The following is a 22,419-nucleotide window of genomic DNA, read 5'->3' on the forward strand; positions in this document are numbered from 1 at the left end:
TAAGTTCACAAAAATGCTATTGAAAAAAAGTTTATCATTAAAGAAATATTTAATTCGATGTCAAACTTAATAAAATAATAATTTGACAAAGATGATGATAAAAGTATATTAACCATTCAATATAAATTGAATGATAATAATAAAATAATAATAAGTTATATGTTTTATGATAATATGTGAACAATAAAAATATAATAATAAATTATAAAATAAACTCAATGAAAATACTCTTAACTTAGATTTCTTTTTGGAACAAAAAGAAAACCATTATTGTATATAATCATATAAATAAATACATTATTAAAATAAAATTGATAAAAATAGTTCCTTTAATTAGTAAGTATATATAAAAATAATATCAATATGATAATACAATAATATAGCAGTGTAATAGTATTATAAAAAGTGATTGGAAAGAACAAGGACACATGCTCATTGACTCTGCATGGGTTACTGAAATAATCACTTTGGAAGTTGATTTGCAACGACGTGGAGATTCAAAGGACAACTTTCTTATTTAAACAAGTTAATAAAACAACTTCAGCAAATCCGGTAACTGTGTTTAGTCAAAGGGAGCATAAACACCGGATGCAAAATTACAAACAATAAGATGCCAAAAAAAGATTTATACGTCAACCCAAGCTCTCTATTTATATATCTATATCACAAAGCTAATCTGTATAGAAGCTTAAACATGCATTCTTTTTCACTTGCAATACTCCTAGTTCTCACCGGAATCTTGTTTTGGCAATGGTGGTCAACTCATGTCCGCCGTAGAAAACTACCACCAGGCCCCATGCCCTTACCAATCATCGGAAGCCTCCACTTATTAGGAAACCTCCCACATCGCGACCTCCACAAGCTCTCCCAAAAGTATGGTCCGATCATGTCCATCCGCCTTGGGTCCATCCAATCGGTGATAATCTCTTCACCGGAAGCTGCCAAACTCTTCCTCGGAACCCATGACGCCATTTTTGCATCTCGTCCCAATACAGAAGCTGCAAAGTACCTATCTTATGGAAGCAAAGGAATGACACTTACGGAATATGGACCATATTGGCGTAGTGTGAGAAAGTTTTGTACTTTGGAACTGCTTAATGTTATGAAAGTTCATTCTTTTGCAGGGATGAGAAGGGATGAGATTAGGTTGATGGTGGAGGAGATGAAGGTTGCATCAATGGAGCGTAAGGTGGTGGATTTGGATGAGGCTGTAGGTGCGTTGGTTGAAGGCATGACATGTAGGATGATTTTTGGTCAGAAAAATAATGATAAGTCTCTTTTCAAGGGCGTACTTGATGAGACCATGGAAATAGCAGGTGCCTTCAATTTGGCAGACTATGTGCCAATATTAGCTCCGTTTGATCTTCAGGTTCGTAATTTCATAATCTTGATGACCTCAATATTGCCAAAAGTTCATAGAGATATTTTTATTTAATACACAAAAAACATGTGTTTAGAGTATGGTAATATTCTTAGACAATATGTCCGAGTTATAGATTAAACGATAGTAAAATACTAATGTAACGTATGTTTCTTTATATAGGATAACAACATTTTAAGAAGCTAATACATCAAAATCGTGAATTTCATACATTCTAAACATGTTTGGTCTTTCATAGTTGCTTTGAGTTATAAAGATATCAAAGATCGTGATCCATTTTTCATGTTCTGAATTTGCAGGGGTTAACTAAACGATTTAAGTTGTTAAAAAAAGACATTGATGAAATGCTCGAGACGTTGATAAATGAGCACGAAGAAAACAGTCTTATCGCTTCTCAAAGGCCTGATGAAATGGATTTCATTGACATATTGATGTCACTAAAGCAACAATATTCAAATACTCATGATGAGCTATCATATACGATTGATAGGTCTAGCATGAAGGCCATTTTACTTGAAATGGTAGCTGGGGCTCGTGACACTGTAAAAACTTCAATTGAATGGATATTAGCTGCACTTATCAAACACCCAAGAGTGATGAACGAGCTCCAAAAAGAACTGAAGACTGTGATTGGAGATAAAAAAGAGGTTGAAGAAACAGATTTGACAAAGCTAACTTACTTGCATATGGTAGTTAAAGAGACTTTTCGGCTTTATCCCGTCTCTCCATTATTGATTCCGCATGAATCTATGGAGGATATCATAATTAATGGTTACAATATACCAAAGAAGAGTCGTGTTATTATAAATTATTGGGCATTTGGACGTGACCCAAAGGTTTGGTCTGAAAATTGGGATGAATTTCTTCCAGAAAGGTTTCTTGACAAAGATATTGATTTTCGTGGGGCTGATTGTCAGCTTATACAATTTGGCATAGGAAGAAGAGGATGTCCTGGAATGAATTTGGGGTTATTGATAGTTGGTTTAGTGATTGCTAACATGGTACATTGCTTTGAATGGAAACTACCAAATGGAATGTCACCAAGTGATTTGGATATGAATGAAAAGTTTGGTTTAACTATTCCTCGTATTATGCCCTTATTAGCCATTCCAATATACCGCACTTGAGGAAGAAGTCATCGGAGTTTTTTCAAGACACTTGACAATCAAAATAAATGAAGGAAACAAACTTTAGGATTGCTTAAGTTTGAACCCTTCATTTTGTAATGTTTCATGTGTTTATGTGTATAGAGTTTGGTATATGCATCTACCTATGAAAAATGACATGTGTTTGAAAGAATGTTTGACTTCATGAATTGATTGAATGTTTTACTATGTCTTTACTGTGTGAAGTAATTTCATGCATAATATAGATAAAGGAAATTAATAATTGAACAATAAAGCCATCAATAATGGATAATAATATAATCTTATTCTTAGGGATGTTAATCGGATAGAATATTCAAGTTTCTTAGGGATGTTAATCGGATAGAATATTCAAGTTTAGGATATGTCGGGTATTTTTTATATAAAAATATAATCGATACCCGATCCCTATTACGATTTAGTTATTTGTTTGTTGGGATTGTTGGTGGCGAGTGAATTTTATTTCTCCATGAAATGTCACACAAATTAAAGAGTTTCATAATTTATTTTTGTGCGATGTTTTGTTGTTATGGTTTGTAGGCTTTAACACATGCACCTCATGATGATGACAATTAATTTGTTCAATAAATCTCCGGGATTATTATTATTATTATTATTATTATTATTATTATTATTGTCATGGTTGTCGTTATCGTTGTCAATGTGAACTTTACTTCTCCATGAAATGTCACACAAATTAAAGAGTTTCATTATCTATTTTGGTGTGATTTTTTGTTGTTATGGTTTGTAGCCTTTAAGACATGTATCTATGATGATGACAATTAATAACAACTCTCTCGGATTATATATATATATATATATATATATATATATATATATATATATATATATATATATATATATATATATATATATATATATATATATATATATATATATATATATATATATATATATATATATAACTTGTATATTTTTTTTATCAACTTTGCCCTTTATTTTTTAACCATTTTGACACTTTCGGTTCTTGCAATCAAAACTTTTACATTTTTTAAAAACCTTTTAATATTCAAAGTTTGGCCACAAAACTTTAAGGAATTGACAACTTTGGTCCCTTTATGTTTTTTGACGGTTTTCATCCTTGCACTTTCAACGTTCTGTTATTTTCTTCTTTTGGTATATTTTTTCTGTATTGGTCCTTATATTTAATTTTTTTGTTTTTTTACTACTAGAAACATGGGTTCCCGTCGGTATTCCATTAGTAAATGTTGTTTGTGATGGATCAGCGACAAATTCACTCCATAGGTAATTAAAACGTGGCTAATGACTCAACGACGGTTTTAGCGACGAATCAGTTTTTCCTTGCGACAAATTTAGTGACAGAATATCCCTCGCAAAATTCATACGTTAATTTTTTTTCGTTGTTGATCCGTCGCAAACTTTAGACATGATTTTTTTTACCGTAGCTAATCACTCGCAAAATTAATGCATTACTTTTTTATGATTGATACGTCGCGAACTTGTAATATCATTTTTTTATTATGATTCTAAAAGAAAAAATATTACAATCATCAAATTATTATACAAAAAACATCAAATAATGATACAACCAAACATTACAACACCAAAACTATCAAAGTTTACCAAAGTATCATTCAAAAAACATCAAAAAACAAAACTGTCCTCATAACATCAAACTCCCAACGGTTGAGAATATTTTAACAACAAGTAATCCAAAGTATGCAAAAGAGGTACAAACTGAAAAAAGTTTAACCTTCAAAATAAGCATCGGGAAATGAGTTTTCACAAAACATAACTTCAAAATAACATTTTAGCTACTCTCTTCATTTCATGTTCATCCAATCATCTTCGGTTCTCATTCCTATAAAACATTATTCAAAACAATCAAATACAAAAGGTTACCAAGTCATTCCAAAACATCAAATACTAATGGTTAACATCATATTACCTTTAATTTTCAATTTCCCATCATATTTTGCAAGGCTGCATACATCTTCTCCATTGCTTCATATTTTGCATCAATTTGTTGTTGTTTGACATCTATTGATGCAACTTTCGCATCCATTTCCTCATGCATTTGTTGATGTCTAACTTCTATCTCTACAGCTTTAGCATCCATTTCCCCATGCATCTCGTTTCGTACACGTTCATAGACAACCTTAAGTACAATGACATGATAGGAAACTTTGTAAGTACAATGCTATGATAGGAAACTTTGTAAGTACAATGCCATGATAGGAAACTTTGTAAGTACAATGCTATGATAGGAAACTTTGTTAGTACAATGCTATGATAGGAAACTTTGTAAGTATAATGCCAATATAGGAAACTTTGTAAGTACAATGCCATGATAGGAAACTTTGTAAGTACAATGTCATGATAGAAAACTATGTAAGTACAATGTCATGATAGGAAACTTTGTAAGTACAATGCCATGATATGAAACTTTGTAAGTACAATGTTATGATAGGAAATTTTTATAAAGTACAAAATTAAACGAACCTCTTGGGATGTTATTGTACTAGATGTTCCTTCCAAAAAGCTCACTAGACCAGACAAAGATCCGAATCCATATATTCTTCCTTTCTTGACTCCTCCAGAAATATCACACCATGTTTCATTATCCAAGAGGGGGTGGCAACTAGTATCATCACCAAACTTAGCCACCATAGCACTTTCAGAAGCCTCCTGTTATAGCAAAAAAACATGAAAAAACAGAAACATGAAAGAAGGAATGGAATGGTTCATTCCCTTCCATTAAAATCATAATCAAGGGATGGAATGAAATACTTCATAAGCCTCCTATTAATTAATACTCAAACCTTGCATAAATTTGATTACTACTTACAAAACACTTAATAACAACTAGGCAGAGGATCAAACATTTAAAGATAAAAATTTGTTTCTTTTCTTTTATAAGGTGATTACTACTTATGAAAGATCTGTTTTCTGTCAATTTGTTGCTTTAACCAAGTCATTAACACAAGTAGTAGGAAGTTTTGTTTTCTAAAAAAGAATTGAAAATACCCAAACTTTAGCTGCCTTTGGTGTAATGTACTCTTGAGTACACTGTTTAGTGTGTAACCTTGCATAAAGTTCAACTCCTGTAGTAGGGTGTTTAAGTGTTGCTTGCTACAAAATCCCTTAGTAATACATTATAAAACAAAACAAAAAATCAATAGTCTAAGTGGAAACTAAGGTGAGATGCAAATATCTTACCATTCTTTTCTTATGTTGACGAATAGATATAGAACCCCAATTATGTTTGGAAACAGATCCATCTTCTAATTTATTGATGTTATTTTTCCCTGTTTGCGATAAACGTTTCCATTTGGATGTGGTTCACACTTCATTGATCATTTTTCCCAATACCCCATTTTTATCCAATTTGGGCGATAGTCCATTAGCAAATTTAAATCACCTTCTAGTGAGACATTCACATTTGAAGATTGGGCAAGTTTTAAAGATTCTTCACGTGCCCTTCGCATTACGTTAGGAAATAATTTCTTCATACAGTCTTCCCATACCTTGCGAGCAAGAACATTAGTCTCTTCGGGACAGACATACAAACCCTGCATGTAGATCATGCAAATAATTATCTTTTTCATTTAACACCAATTTTTACTTTGATAAATCATAAAACTACTAAGTACAAACCTTGAAGTGTTCCCATATTGCATCACGATGTTCTTTGTCAACCTTCTTCCATGAGGTCCATGGGCTGTCAAACATTGTCTCCAGTATACATGTGATGTCTCTGATCACTGAAATCTGATTCGTAAATCTTGAAAAAAATAAATAATTAAAAAATAGCATTAGTATTATCATTAACAAGTAAATTCATTTTCATAAACAATTGTAAAATTAAAATTAGTACTCATTTTCAGACTCGACTTCAATGAACTTCCTTTTTTATGGGTTACTTGGTACTTGTTCCAAGATTGAGATGCATTTTTATCTCCAGCATCACAACCACCAATGTGACTAACACTGCGACTACCACCACGAGCTCCTCGTGGTGCCATTAGTCAAAAATAATTCTTAAAATCAAGAATTAATAAAGTATCGGTTAGAACAAGTATGTATTATAATAGAAAATTATAAAAGTAAGAGAAAGTAACATGTTATAATACACAAACAAAAGAAAGTATATTGTTTCATTCTACATTTTAGCTAAAAAGTAATAAGGTCCATTAGGCAATATATAGTTCCAAATACATTGTTTCATTCTACATTTTTAGTAGTCACTCATCATCAGAATTATCATCATATATGTTGTCTTCATCTTCAATATCATCTTCGGGTGAATCATCCAAGTTATCATCAACTTCTTCATCCTCTTCTCTTTCAATGTCATTGTCATTAACTTCTTCTATTTCTCCTTTAGTTACATGAGAAAGGGGTCCTGCCACCTCATTTGCACTGCTACTTGTAGAAGTTAACGTTGCTTCACTCTCTTGAAAGAATTGGTTCTATTCATCTTTGTGACATCCCCAAAATCTCGGCCAGAAAAGACCGATTTTGTTTATGCTTTGTTTAAAAATCAGAGTAACATTTTAAATAAAATTGTTGCGGAATTTGTCCCAAAAAAAAATATGATAGAGATTTATCAAAAGCATTTCCGTAGAAATGTATTTCATTAAAAAACTCGGGATGTCATGTTCGATACAGATCATAAGCATAAACAATACAACATAGGACTCACTACATTATTCCGTATTTACAGGCATAAAATCCATTAATCTCTCATCCCAAGACATCACATCTATGCTCATGCGCCACTACCTGTAATACAAGAAACTGAGTGGCTCAGGCTTGGGAGCCTGGTGAGCACATAGGGTTTTTAAACCACAATAAATAAGCTTATTAATTTCCTTAACCAACAATAACCCGATTACCCGTTCCTGTTATCCTCACATTACGTCCCTAAGCATCTATCATAAGGGAGCTATCCTAAGGATTCTCATCGGGACAGACACTGCTGCTAAGGGGATTCCTCAGCAATAAATGTCCTTAAGACAACCATGTAGGGGATGGAGTACATCTTGTGAGCACACAGTTCAAATAAACACCTACAGGTTGCAAGCCTGCTAGTGTTCCACTGGACTGTCTAGAATAGTCCGTGGTTGTCATCTATACTCCGCTAGATGACTGGATCATCAATAACATCTATAACGAGGCCTCTCATTATTTCATTTTATCACACAACAACTAATATATCTATCCATGTTTTATCCCAACATTTTCGTAGATATAAAATAAATATACAGTTTAAATCATTGAAAACATGTATAAAAATGTTCATCCAGCATAGATAGCAAGTATTCAGGTAGTATGCACACATAGCACGTAATTTATATAAAATACTTCATATCTATGTGTAAGCTGAAAGTAACTATGCACTCACTTGAAAAGGTGGTGAATCCGAACTCAGACAGCGCTTCGCTTCTTAAAAATAATTTCCTTCAACGAAACCTAGTATTATTACCACTAGAGTTTAGTCTATTATTCACCGAGACTAATTAATAGTCGCCATCCGAACTCAAACGGGGATTGATATTTTGTTGGAAAAATCCAAGAATCCAGATTGAATTCTCGTGTCGTAAGAAAACAAATAATAATCTGGGAAGAATAATTTTTTTTATTTAACTTGTTGATTCATATTTATTTTGACTACTTTCTCATATTTTATCATATTCTATTCATTTTTATTCGACCTTCCCGGAGTTCATTCTCCGGGCAACTCCGTTTAACCGGTGGATTCCTTCCAACCTACTTCTTTTATGATCTCATTGGAAATCATATAAAGACAATTCCTATTTGATATAGCTATTTGTGCAAGTATTTTACGATTAAGAAGCAACTGTCTCTTGTACAGACCGTTTATTAATCTACTATAACTATAGCATACCCCCCTTTCACGAATTGCTGCATTTATTCGAGTGATCCACAAACGACGAAAATTGATTTTTTGCTTATCCCTATCCCGATGAGCCGAAACCAAAGCTCTTATTTTTTTGTTGAGTAATAGTTCGAGTAAGTCTTGAATGAGCCCCCCGAAAGCTTGATGCAAATAAACGAATTTTTGTTCTACGTCTCCGAGCGATATATCCCCGTCTAATTCTGGTCATTGAATAAATGAAACTTTCACGAATAACTAATAGATTTCCTTTCTTTCAGTTATTCTTTTGCCCCTTTCCTAGTATATTAATAACAAAACGGATTTTTCCAATGTATAAACTAAAAATTCCAACGGCTTTGGCTACTATAACCTTCCCAACCACGATTTTTTCTTTTTTATAGGCGTTTCGCCTCGAAATACGAAATTGTACTAGACTAGGTATTAAAAATAAATAAAAAAAATAGCAATGGTAAAGAAATAGTGGATTCCATCGTTTCTATGGTTACTTCTTAAACGGTGAGGTCTTCTCTATACACCGGAGCCTTTACTTCATTTAATCAATGTTATTGCTAACTTGTATAGTTCACATTCTTCGGCTCTACCCATGAATTATCCAGTAATAGGTCTTTCACAACGAGCTCTACCTATACAGTAACGATATTTAATTATGAAGGTTGGCTGGGTAGCTGACCCTGTTAGTCCGTTCTTGCAAGAGGGGTCTATATTAACTAAGATTTCCTCCGCTTAATGGATAACCATTTGCTACCAATGGAGAATTGCTTCTCATCTTGAATTGAGGTGAGTGGATTTACACCAATAGAAACCATAAATTTCATACACAATAAAAGGGATATGCTCCATTTTCTTATTTTTAGATAGGAAATGTAGTTCGTTTTCCGTTCTATCCTATTTGATCATTGATATTCGAACATGGCTCTCTTTCCTTTGTTCTAGTTCATGATCTGAACGAGTCGCACATACACCCTAGTACATGTTCCTCGACGCTGAGGGCATCCCCGAAGCGCGGGGGATTTTGTGACATTTCTAATTGGCTGTCTTGTATTTCTAAGCATCAAACATTACTTATATAGCCCATAATAATAGCCCAAGTACTTATTATAAGTTCCTAATAACGTTACTATAATTAAATAAACAATATATTAAAAATAGCATAGACGTAGCTCACTTACAACGGGTTTTATAGAAAACCAGGCTTTGCTTGGAGCAGCGTTCCCGAGCCGAAAAGCTCTTCTTCTCGGAGCCTTCGAGCACTCCGTGGCTTCCGCCTCGTGCTAGGGAGGTTCCCTAGGCTTTTCGGGGGGTTTCGGGGCTAGAGAGAGGTTCTAGAGAGGGAGTAAAGAGAAGAAAGTATGAGAAAGGTGTGAAGAAAATGAGGGTGGGAGAGGTTCTATTTATAGGGTGAAAATTGGCTAAACTTGGTGCCACATGTCACCATCTAGTGGCAAGACTTAGGGAGAAAGCAATGGCCAAGATTGTGCCACATCACCCATTTTCGCACAGCACACTTCCGACTTCTAAAATCCGTAACTTTCACATACGACCTCCGTTTTTGACGTTCTTTATATCCACGCGTAGGTAAAAATAATATCTATAACTTTTATTTTTACTCTATCGGCTAATTCTCGACTGATCTTAAATTTAATAGTACAAGGAAATTATACTGTTAAACGTCCTCGTAAAATTCATAACTTCTACATACGGACTCTGTTTTCTTCTGTCTTTTTACCGTTGAGATCCTATTAATGAGATCTTCAACTCTAATTTAGGTCGCGTAAGTCAAAAACCTCTCGAACTAAAATTCGAGTTTTCGGTCGTGCATTGCTAAGCCGAATCTTAGAAAAATCATAACTTCCTCAAACGAAGTCGGATTTGGGCGTTCTTTTGATGGATGTTTTTAACATATACTACAACTTTAGTTTAGATCACTAAGGCTAAAAAGTCCTCCATCGTAAATTCACTATTTACGTCTCTCGGTGTCGTGCCGGTTTTGCCGTAAAACTTCGGCGGGTTATAACTTCCTCGTTATAACTCGGATTTTGGCGTTCATTATATCCTCGGAATCCTTGTTTCAACCACTACAACCTTATGTAGGGATATCGAACTTATCTCACACTTTAATTTTGACGCTTATTTTTATCTTTTATTTATTAAATATTTATAAATACATAATAAGCATAAAAATTCCCATAATTCACATAATACTCAAATATTTCATCTTTATTAAAAAAAAGTTACAATAGTTGACCTAGACTATTACATCGTGAAAAATGCTTAGCCCTGAAAACCGGGCGTTACAATTCTCTCTCCCTTAGGATGATTCCGTCTCGGAATCATGCATCAGCAAACAGATGTGGATAGCGACTCATCATGTCATCCTCTGTTTCCCAAGTGAGATTCGGCCCATTCGAATGTTTCCATCGGAGTAGCACTAAGTCGACCATCTTGCGTCGTAACTTCTTAGTCTTACGGTCAATAATTGCCTCAAGCTCTTCGATCAGCCTTTTATTCTCATCCATCCTTAACTATGAGATTGGAATTATGTCGGGAACATCTTCCGTGAATTTCCTCAAATAACACACATGGAAGGTGTTATGAATACCATCGAGTTCTTCGGGCAATTCCAGCTTGTAAGCTTGGTTCCCAATCTTCTGAAGAACTTTGAACGGTCCAATAAACCTTGGACTTAGCTTTCCTCATTTCCTGAATCTTATAAGTCCCTTCCACAGTGAGACTTTTAGCAAAACCGAATCCCCAACTTCGAAGGATCGGTCGTCTTTTCTTGTCAGCATAGCTCTTCTGACGATCCTGAGCTGCTAACATCCTTTCCCTAATCACCTTTAGTTTCTCAGCAGTCTCATGGACTATCTCGGAGCCCATAAACTGCTTTTATCCAGCTTCAAGCCAACAAGACGGCGTATGACACTTATATCCATACAAGGCTTGATAAGGTTCCATCTTGATGCTCGAGTGGAAACTGTTGTTGTACGAAAATTCTACCAGAGGTAAGTGCTCGTCCCAGTTCCCATAGAACTCAAGGGTACATGCTCTAAGCATATCTTCCAGTGTTTGAATCGTTCTTTCGCTCTGGCCATCAGTTTGCGGATGGTAAGCAGTAATCAAACACAACTTTGTACCCAACTCCTCTTGTAGACTCCTCCAAAACCTTGACGTGAAACGACTATCACGATCTGATACAATCGTAAGAGGAACACCGTGAAGTCTAGCAATTTCCTTCACGTAAGCATTTGCGAGCTTATCCATAGACCACTTCTCGTTGTCTACTATGAAGTGTGCACTCTTGGTGAAACGATCCACGACCACCCAAATCATGTCGTGTCCATTCTTTGTCCTGGGTAGTTTAGTCACAAAATCCATGGTAATGTCTTCCCATTTACCCATGGGTACAGGTAAAGGTTCTAAACTCCCATACGGTTTCTGATGTTGTGCCTTAACTCTTGCACATGTTACACATTCGGCCATGTACTTCGCAACATCGAGCTTCATCGTCGGCCACTAGTAGTAGGGTTTTCGGTCCCTATACATTTTAGTGCTACCGGGATGAATCGAGTACATGGTCTTGTGTGCTTCTTCCATCAGAAAATCTCTTATTTCTCCCGTCTTAGGTACCAAAATCCGATCTTGGAATACCTTCAGTCCTCGACTGTTTGTACCGAATACTAACGTTTTGCCCAAACGTTCTTCCTTTCGGTCATTCTTCCCTAAAGCTTCTTCTTGGGCTTTCCTGATACTTTCCACAATTGTCGAGACGACTTCGATTCTTAACGCTCTTGGCCTCTCCTTTTCAAGGTTGACTTTCCGACTGAGAGCATCAGCAACAACATTTGCTTTACCAAGGTGGTAAAGTATCTCATAGTCGTAGTCCTTGAGTAACTCTAGCCAACGTCGTTGCCTCATGTTCAATTCTTTCTGATTAAAGAGATACTGGAGACTCTTATGATCAGTGAAAAGCTTGCACTTCGTGCCATAGAGGTAATGCCTCCATATTTTTAAGGCAAATACTACCACTGCCAACTCCAGATCATGAGTGGGGTAGTTCTTTTCATGTTCTTTCAATTGTCGAGATGCGTATGCTATCACATTTTCTCTTTGGGTCAGAACACAACCCAACCCGACTCCAGATGCGTCACCGTATACCGCGAAGTCTTCAACTCTATCGGGTAAAGAAAGTATTGGTGCTTCACATAACTTCTTCTTTAGTTTCTCGAATGCCTCTTCGTGTTTCTCACTCCATGTATACGTAGCTCCTTTATGGGTCAAAGCTGTTAATGGAGCAGCTATCGAAGAAAAGGCTTAGATAAATCGTCGGTAATATCCGGCTAATCCTAGAAAGCTCCGAACCTCCGTGGGACTTTTTGGATGCTCCCACTTTATCACAGCCTCGATCATTGTGGGGTCAACCATTATCCCTCCTTGGTTAACCATGTGACCCAAGAACTAGATTTCTCGTATCCAAAAGTCGCATTTGGAGAACTTAGCGTAAAGCTTCTCCTTCTTTAACACTTCCAACACTTCCCGTAGATGCTTGCCATGCTCCTCCTGTCTTTTTGAGTAGACCAGAATGTCGTCGATGAACACTATCACAGATTTATCAAGGAATGGTTTACAAACCCTGTTCATCAAATCCATGAATGTTGCGGGAGTATTGGTTAGTCCGAATGCCATAACCAAGAACTCGTAGTGTCCATATTTAGTTCTGAATGCAGTCTTCTCAATATCCTGCTCTCTTACCTTCAGCTGATGATATCCTGACCTAAGAACGATCTTTGAGAAGTAGCTCGAACCTTGCAGCTGATTGAATAGGTCATCAATCCTCGGCAATGGATACTTGTTCTTCACTGTTGCCTTATTCAGGTCTCGGTAGTCTATGAACATCCTCATGCTTCCGTCCTTCTTCTTCACGAATAACACCGGAGCTCCCCAGGGTGATGAACTAGGTCGAATGAAACCGTTGTCCAAAAGCTCCTGGAGTTGCATCATAAGCTCCTTCATCTCCGTTGGTGCTAGTCGGTAAGGTGTCTTTGCTATCGGTGTTGTTCCTGGTAACAAGTCTATACGAAACTCCAGTTGTCTATCAGGTGGTAATCCGGGAAGATCTTCAGGAAAGATTTCCGGATAATCACATACGACCGGTATATTTTGCACCTCTTTCTTTTTCTTCTTAGCATCGATTACGAATGCCAAGTTGTTGGAATAGTGTCTAAGGCTGCAACTATATTAGGCAAGTATTTGACCCGATTGTGCATGGTCCTTTTGGGTTGCCTTCACCATAGCAACTTGATAGGATGATTTATTATGAGAGAATAAATATTATTTATATATTATGAGAATAATATAATGAATAATAGTATTGTTATTTGATTAATATAAGTCATAGATTAATTAGTATTAATTTGGTGACTTAAAGAGATTAATTAAATAAGAGGGTATAAACTGTCAATTGTTTGATAGTTACACTTTAGACTGTAAATCCTTAAAGGATAAGGGTTGGACGGATTCTAGGGCTTAGGATAGCTCAAAATCGTCTAAAGCTTATCTAAGGTAAGGATTTGGATTGCTTTAAGGAAAGATTATCCAGCTAGGGTTTAAAGGTGAAACCCTTGGAGTCTACAAGTATAAATAGACCCCTTGAGCAAGGGAAATCAGCATCTCTTCAAAGGAAAAGAACCCCTGGCCGATTTCTTCCCAACCTCTCTCTCAAATCATCCTCTTTGCTAGTTGGTGTTTGTAAGTCATTATAGGAGTGACAATTGTGACTCTAGAGCTCCAAGACAACAAGATCGAACAAGAGATTCAAAGGTAAACTTCTAGATCTGATTTTGTATTGTTCTTATACCTAATTAGTCATTAGAAGTCTTGGATTCAAAGCATGTTTAATTAGAAAGCCTAGATCCAAGCATTAGGGTTTTGCATGCGTACATAGGAAAGTTCTTATGACTAAAACCCATTAGTGGTATCAGAGCCTAGATTGGTTTCTATTAAATTGTTGCTTGTTTGTTTGAATCTTATTTGCAAAATTCGATTTTTGTGTTTCTGAGTCATGGACTCGGCGAGTTGGCCTGACTCGACGAGTCCAGAATGGGTACTCGGCGAGTCCGAGCGTCAGGAAGGGCCAGATTGGGGATTTTTTGGTATTTATCTTATGGAAACTTGCCTTTATCATATTAGATCAACCCTAATCTGATTTTTTGATATATATGACTATAATCTTGATCTAATTAAAGATATTTATCAACTAATAAAATATTTAATTTCCTTATATGATAATTAATTAATTTTTTTGATTAAATTGGTAATTATCTTGCAAGAAATCTTGAATAAATCAAACATGGATAATTATGGAATTAATTGTTAATTAAAATTATTTGTTATTTGATCCTCCATGTTTTAAATGTTTAAAACTTGTCCTCAAGTTTTGAGATTTATGTTTTGTGATTAAAAGTTTTAATTTAGAAAATTTAAATTTCAAACCCTATATTTTTTAAAGGTTAAAATACAACCCTATACTAATATAATATTACAAGATTAATATATATATATATATATATATATATATATATATATATATATATATATATATATATATATATATATATGTATAACTAAAATGCTAGTCTTACCGTTAGTATGCCTCATTCACGAAGCCGATCTATAAGGTGGGTATAAGGTTGTGGCCTATAAAATGGCACTTAATGGGTGTACACTCACACCCACTGCTTGCTTGATCGGTGGAGGGTCGTTAGCCGAACGGGTAGGATAGGGAAACCTCATCCTCTCATTAAAAGTATAATATGAAATACAAAGTAACTACATGTTTTTAAAAATTTCCCAATCTTAGTTACTTTAGGAAAAGTGAATTGATGCAATACCATGAAATTACACTTTGCACCCTTGCTAAGAAGTTAGTGGAGCGTGTGTGGTTTACCGGCACACTAATTGGTTCTAAGCAAAGGTGGAAAAGGGTGATTCATTGTTTATCATAGTTCGATGGAGCGTGTGTGGTTTACTGGCACATCGAATAGGTGATCGTTACAATGAAGGCACCATGTGAATTTGCATGGTAATTCACACCCGCTTTGTGATCCTCGGCATCCCAGTCACAAACAAGAGGGGCATATCGAGATTTAAACATGCCATTGAAATGTTTCAATGAATCTCATCTAAACCTAGGAATTCTCAAATTCATTTAGAAACTTAAAGTTAGGTTTTCATGGTGGAGAATTAGTGAATCGTCATTCACTTACCTTCAAATTGTTTGCATGTTAGATTACGACATCCCTTTTCTAATATGTAAATATTGTTGTTGGATCCTAGCCCTAATGTTTCTTATTGGGTGATAATTAGGGATTCATATTCTAATCTATCTTTGTCCTTTCTATTTGTAGATGTCGAACGCAAACAACGCTGCTGCTAGTTCTTTCACATTGATGAGCCTTTGTCAAAAGGTCACTTTCGATGGGACGAACTTTAGCGAATGGATAAGATGCATTCGTACCATTGCTCGCTATGAGGATAAGGAGTATGTCCTCGATGAGAAGCTTGAGAAAATTAACCCTGAAATCGCTACTCCGGCTGAAATCACCGCTTTTGAAACTCATGAGCGCGATGCAACGAAGGTGCATTGCATCATGATAGCCACTATGAACTCCGAATTCCAAAAGTCCTATGAGGACATGTACCCGTATGAGATGCACCAAGACCTAATGGAGAGATACCACCAAAACGCGAGACAAGAGCGTTATGAGATTTTCACTAACATGATTTCCGCTAAGATGGGTAATAGAGAGTCTCTTACCGTGCACCTGCAAAAGATGCAAAGGTATGTCGATAGTCTTCGCAAGTTGAATGTTGACTTTGGGGAAGACTTGGCGATCGACATGGTGCTTCACTCTTTGCCTCCAAGCTATAATCAATTTAGGATGACCTACCACATGAACAAATAAGAGGTCACCCTAAGAAAACTCCAAGGTCTCTTGAGGGTCGCTGAGAGCAACTTCAAGGACAAGTCTGTTGCACCAACTCCCAATCCACCCGTTGCTCCTGTCTTGGCTATTGGACAAGGAAATGGAAAGAGGAGGAAGGCTTCATGTAAGAACTATCGTAAGGTTAAAGCCCGAGATGGTGCCTCTTCTAGTGGGACCAAAGTTGATCCTGCTAAGCCCTGCCCTAACCCAAAGGAAGCAGAGTGCCACCACTACCACAAGATAGGACATTGGAAGAGAAGCTGCCCAGAGTACCTGCAAGCCTTCATGGAAGGAAAGATCAAGCCGTCTTTCGTAGGTATATACATAATCAAATCTAACGATTCATCTCATGCTATTTTTGGGTTCTTGATACCGGTTCTGGTTACCGCATTTGTTCTAATGTGCAGGGACTAAGAAGAAATAGGGATGTGGAGGCTGGAAGAATAAATCTAATCATGGGGAACAGAAGATCGTCACCTGTGACCAAGATTGGAGTGTATTCTTTAGTGCATAGGAACGGTTTAAGTTTAGATTTGAACAATTGTTGCTATTCGCCAGAAATGGCTAGAAACATCATTTCATTTCATGGTTTATTTAGACAAGGTTTTAGATTTTCTTTTAATAATGAGAATGGTTCTATTTTGGCTTATCTAAATGGTGTCTTTTATTTTGAAGCTGTACCATGTAATTGAATTTATGAAACTGTTATGATTGTTGATAACTTAGGAAATAATGTTTTGAACATAGATTCTTCCAATAGTATGGAAAGAGCATCCTTGTGGCATTGTCGTCTTGGACATGTCAACATGAAACGCATAGCCCAACTCAAAAAGGATGGAGTGTTGGAGTCATTCGACCTTAGGGAATATGACACATGCGAGTCTTGTTTACTTGGAAAGATGACCAAGTCACCCTTCACAAGTACATGTGAAAGGGGTGAGGGTCTATTGGACCTAATACATACCGATGTATGTGGACCGTTTAGATCAACCACGAAGGATGGGAACCGCTTCTACGTGACTTTTACCGATGACTATAGTGGATATGGATATATCTATTTAATCAAGCAAAAGTCAGAAACTTTAGAAAAGTTCAAAGAGTTCAAGAATGAAGTGGAGAATCAATTCGGCAGGAAAATCAAGATGCTTCGATCCGATCGAGGAGGAGAGTACCTAAGTCTTGAATTCCACGATTATCTCAAGGAGTGCGGAATAGTTTCACAATAGACGCCTCCTAGGACACCGCAGTTGAATGGTGTGGCAGAAAGGCATAATCGAACCTTATTAGATATGGTTCGTTCTATGATGAGTCATGCTTCACTATCAATCTATTTTTGGGGGTATGCCTTAGAGACTGCCACCCATATCCTTAACCGAGTCCCTACTAAGAAGGTTGCCAAAACACATCACGAGATGCGGACATGGAAAGCTCCCTCGTTCGCACATATCAAGGTTTGGGGTTGCGAGGCTTTCGTAAGATGAGATACTCACGACAAGCTCGAACCTCGTAGTGTGCGATGTATTTTCATCGGCTACCCATAGAAATCCTTTGGATATCTCTTCTATAGACCGAAGGACAATGTTGTCTTTGTTGCGTGGAGAGGAGTTTTCCGAGAGCGAGAACTCATAAGCCAAGGAGACAGTGGGAGGCAAATCGAGCTTGAAGAGATTCAAGAATTGATAGATGAAGGAACCTCTACCGCTGGCACTCAACCCGAGGAGGAAACTCCGGTTGAACCGATTGACGAGTCCTTACCTCTTAGACATTCTGAAAGAGTTAGAGCTCAACCCTAGTTTTATGGTTTTCATATTACTACTGAAGGGGACACGTATATTAGTGATGGTACACTCATAAATCTTAATGAACCTAATAGCTATAAGGAAGCCATGGCAGGCCCGAAGTCTGCAAAATGGAAAGAGGCAATGGATAGCGAGATCCAATCCATGTATGATAACCAAGTTTGGAATTTGGTTGATAATGTGCCCGGACGTAAGACCGTTGGGTGCAAATGGATCTTCAAGAAGAAGACCGACGCGGATGGAAACGTACACACATATGGCGAAGGGCTTCACTCAAACTCCCGGAGTTGACTATGATGAGACCTTCTCACCAGTTGCGAAGATAAAATCTATTAGAGTGATGCTAGCGATTGCCGCATTTCATGATTATGAGATTTGGCAAATGGATGTCAAGACCGCTTTCCTTAATGGGAAGTTGGTTGAGGATGTTTACATGGCTCAGCCAGAGGGGTTTGTGGATCCGAAGCATCCGAATAGAGTGTGTAAGCTTGAGAAGTCCATTTATGGACTTAAGCAAGCATCTCGCAGATGGAATCTTTGCTTCGATGAGAAAGTCAAAGAGTTTGGATTTGTACGAAGCGAAGATGAATCTTGTGTATATGTCAAAGCCAGTGGGAGTATAGTAAGCTTCCTCGTTCTATATGTCGATGACATATTACTCATAGGAAACGACATCCCGACTTTGCAGGAGGTTAAGTCCTGGCTCGGGAAGTGCTTCGCTATGAAGGACCTCGAAGAGGCTTCTTACATTTTGGGAATAAGGATACTGAGAGAAAGAAGTAAGAGACTAATAGGACTTAGTCAGAACACTTACTTAGAGAAGGTACTAAAATGTTTTAGTATGGAAAACTCGAAGAAGGGAGAATTACCGATACAAAGTAATGCCAAGTTGAGTAAGACACAAAGTCCGAGTACCGAAGCAGAAATAGCAGAAATGAGTCGAGTACCATATGCTTCCGCAGTTGGCTTAATCATGTACGCTATGACTTGTACTCGCCCTGATGTAGCCTTTGCTTTGAGCATGGTTAGCAGATATCAAGGGAATCCTGGCAGAGCCCATTGGATTGCGGTGAAGAATATCCTTAAGTACCTTTGGAGGACGAAGGAATGGTTCTTAGTCCTCAGAAGGAGTGATGACTTGAAGGTGCGAGGGTATAGTTGTTTGATTAGTGTCTAAGTCCATAACTATTTTGGTATGTACTTTACCCGATGGTGCATGGTCCTTTTGGGTTGCCTTCACGAAAGCAACTTAATAGGATGAATTATAGAGAGAAAGGATTAAATATGATTTATTAATATATTATTAGAATAATATATTAAAGGAGAAATCATATTGTTTAATTAATATTAGTCAATAATTAATTAGTAATTAGTTTTGTAACTAAAAGAGATTAATTAAACTTAAGGGACTGGAATTGTAATTATAAGATAATTGAAATTTGGGCTATGGATTGTCTTAAATTAAGGAGTGGATGAATTCTATGGGGAAACCCATAAGGAAATTGTCCAAGGCCTTAATTAAAGGAGTCCATGGGTTGCTTAGGGCTTAAGCATCCAAATTAGGGTTTCCTTGTTAGATAACCCTAATAGCCTCACTATATATAGATCCCTTTTGGACCAAAAACATGGTTAAGACTTGTTCTAGGGTTAGAACACGTTTTGGGTAGCCTCCATCCTCTCTCCTCTCCATCCTCTTGCTTATGGTGTTTGTGAACCATTAGAGGAGTGACAATTGTGACTCTAAGCTTTCTAAAGTCAATACAAGGAGATTTGGGATTGTTATTGCTACATAACAATCAAGGTAACATCTTAAACCTATTCTCATGTTAATATGATTACTTGAATACTAGAATTAGGGTTTATAGTCTTGGATAACTTGCATGTATAATAGAGAAACCTAGATCCAAGCATTAGGGTTTGTATGAGCACATAGGATGTCTTATGACCAAAACCCATCAGTGGTATCAGAGCCTTGATTGGTTTCTATTGTATTGATGCCTTGTGTGTTTATTCAAGTTGCAAAATCGATTTTTGGGCTCACTGGCTGATGAACTCGGCGAGTACCACAGTGTATTTGTTATTTGAACCTTGTGTTATGAAATGTTTCAAATTTTCCCCCCTTAGGTTTTATAGTTTAAATTTGAACCCAAAATTTTTGTTGTTTTGAAATTTAAATAGTTGAAACCCTAATGTTTTGAAAAGGTTTCAAAACTTGCCCTCAAGTTTTGGAATTTAAATTTTGATTAATAGTTTAATTTTGATGTATATTTAAATTCTAAACCCTAATGTTTTGAAATGTTTCAAAACTTGCCCTCAAGTTTTGGAATTTAAAAGTTGATTAAAAGTTTAATTAGGAATGTTAAATTCTAAAACCCTAGTATTGTTTTGAAAAAGTTCAAATCACACCCTTATGGTTTTATTAATTAATTAAGGTGTATAATTAAAAGAGGTTTAATAAATTCATAAAGTTTTGGTTTGCAATTTAATTGAATTAAAAGTATAATCATTAAATTTGACCACCTATTATTTTAAAAGTGTAAAATATACCCTATACTATATATATAACATTAAAAGTCTAACATTATATATGTATGAGTAAAAGTCAGTCTTACCGTTAGTAGGCCTCATTCACGAAGCTGGTCTATAACTGGTGTTTAAGGAAATTGTCTATAAAATGGCGATTAAATGGGTATCCACTCTTACCCACCGCACTGTTGACTAGTGGAGGGTCGTTAGCCGAACGGGTAGGATAGGACGAAACCTTCCATTATAAGTATAATGAATTACTAAAGTAACTAAATGTTTTTCAAATTCTCAATCTTAGTTACTTAGGCAAAGTGAAGTGATGCAATTCCATGAAATTACACTTTGTACCCTTGCGAAGACGTTAGTGGAGCGTGTGTGGTTTACCGGCACACTAAATGGTTCTAAGCAATGGTAGCAAAGGGTGACTCAATGTTTGTCATAGTTCGGTGGAGCGTGTGTGGTTTACTGGCACATCGAATAGGTGACTGTAACATGTGGGGGCACCATGTAGTTGGCATGGTTATTCACACCCGCTTTGTGATCCTCGGCATCCCAGTCACAAACAAGAGGGGCATATCGAGATTTAAACATGCCATTGGAATGATTCAATGAATCTCATAGGATCTAGGTGTTTTCATAGATTTAAAACTTAAATTTCTTTTTCGTTTTTCATGGTGGAAATTAGTGAATCGTCATTCACTTACCTTTAAATGTTCTGCAATTTGGGTTACGGCATCCCTCTCCCGAGTTGTAGAATATTGTCTTGGCTCTTAGCCTTAGTATCTCATTTGGGTGATTTACTAAGGACTTAATCAATCAACTAACTTGAATTCGTTTTCTCCTGTTTTGTAGATGTCAAAGTTTGACAACTATGGTCTTACCAAATCCCGTGGAACAAGCTTTCCACATGAAGATGATATTCCACGATTCGATCGAGGAACAAAAAAAATCATGCTTCACTTCTTCCACCTCCTCCAATTATTCTCCCTAACCCACAAGTTCAAAGGCTTGAAAAGTTCAAGATCACTCAAGCCCTTTTGGCAAGTAAACAAAAGAAGGAAAGTCGGTGTGTGCACACGTCCTAGGGATGAAGTCACACATTGATAAGTTAAGAATCATGGGATCCGTTGTCTGTAAGGAAATGGCTGTTGATTGGGTTCTTCAGTGACTTCCTAACTCATATAGTGAGTTCGTAAGAGAGTACTATATGATGAACCACGACGTCACCCTTGTAGATCTCACCTATATGCTTATTACTGCTAAATCAGCAATGGTTTGGCGCAATAGAAAAGCAAAGTTGATTGGTGAATCTGCCTTCAAGACCTCTATGGATATAGACAATGGCAACGAAAGACATGCTATGATCGAAAAGTTTGATCATAAGAGAAAGGCAATGTCTGAAGTAGTTCATGTCATGTTCCAAAAGAGTCAATTTGTTTTTATTGCCAAGAGAAAGGGCATTGAAGACGAAGCTGCCCCATTTACCTAATAGATCTAAGAGATGGGAGAGTCGAAACGTATGGTTCTAATATAGGTAAAATCCATTAACTAACTCTTTTAAGCTTCTATTCTAGATTCTTAATACATAATGTGATAAGATTACAATTGATGTTTTGTAGGATCGAAGAAAAGAAAGGAAGCTTAAGGGAAGAAGTGAGCAGAATCTAACCGTGAAGGAATT

General features: G+C 36.5%; 1 protein-coding gene across 1 annotated transcript; it reads left to right on the forward strand.

Moving 5' to 3' along the window:
* The first annotated feature begins 694 nt into the window (after positions 1 to 694).
* Positions 695 to 2,695, forward strand: LOC145068791 (cytochrome P450 CYP736A12-like). Its single transcript, XM_079015788.1, has 2 exons — positions 695 to 1,369; positions 1,681 to 2,695. The coding sequence occupies exons 1-2, from the start codon at positions 695 to 697 to the stop codon at positions 2,506 to 2,508; spliced, it is 1,503 nt and encodes a 500-aa protein (XP_078871914.1). The 3' UTR covers positions 2,509 to 2,695.
* Positions 2,696 to 22,419: the final 19,724 nt, after the last annotated feature.

Source organism: Lactuca serriola, chromosome 8, assembly GCF_051521515.1.
Source record: "Lactuca serriola cultivar US96UC23 chromosome 8, Lser_US96UC23_V15, whole genome shotgun sequence".
In the NCBI taxonomy this organism is placed as follows: domain Eukaryota; kingdom Viridiplantae; phylum Streptophyta; class Magnoliopsida; order Asterales; family Asteraceae; genus Lactuca; species Lactuca serriola.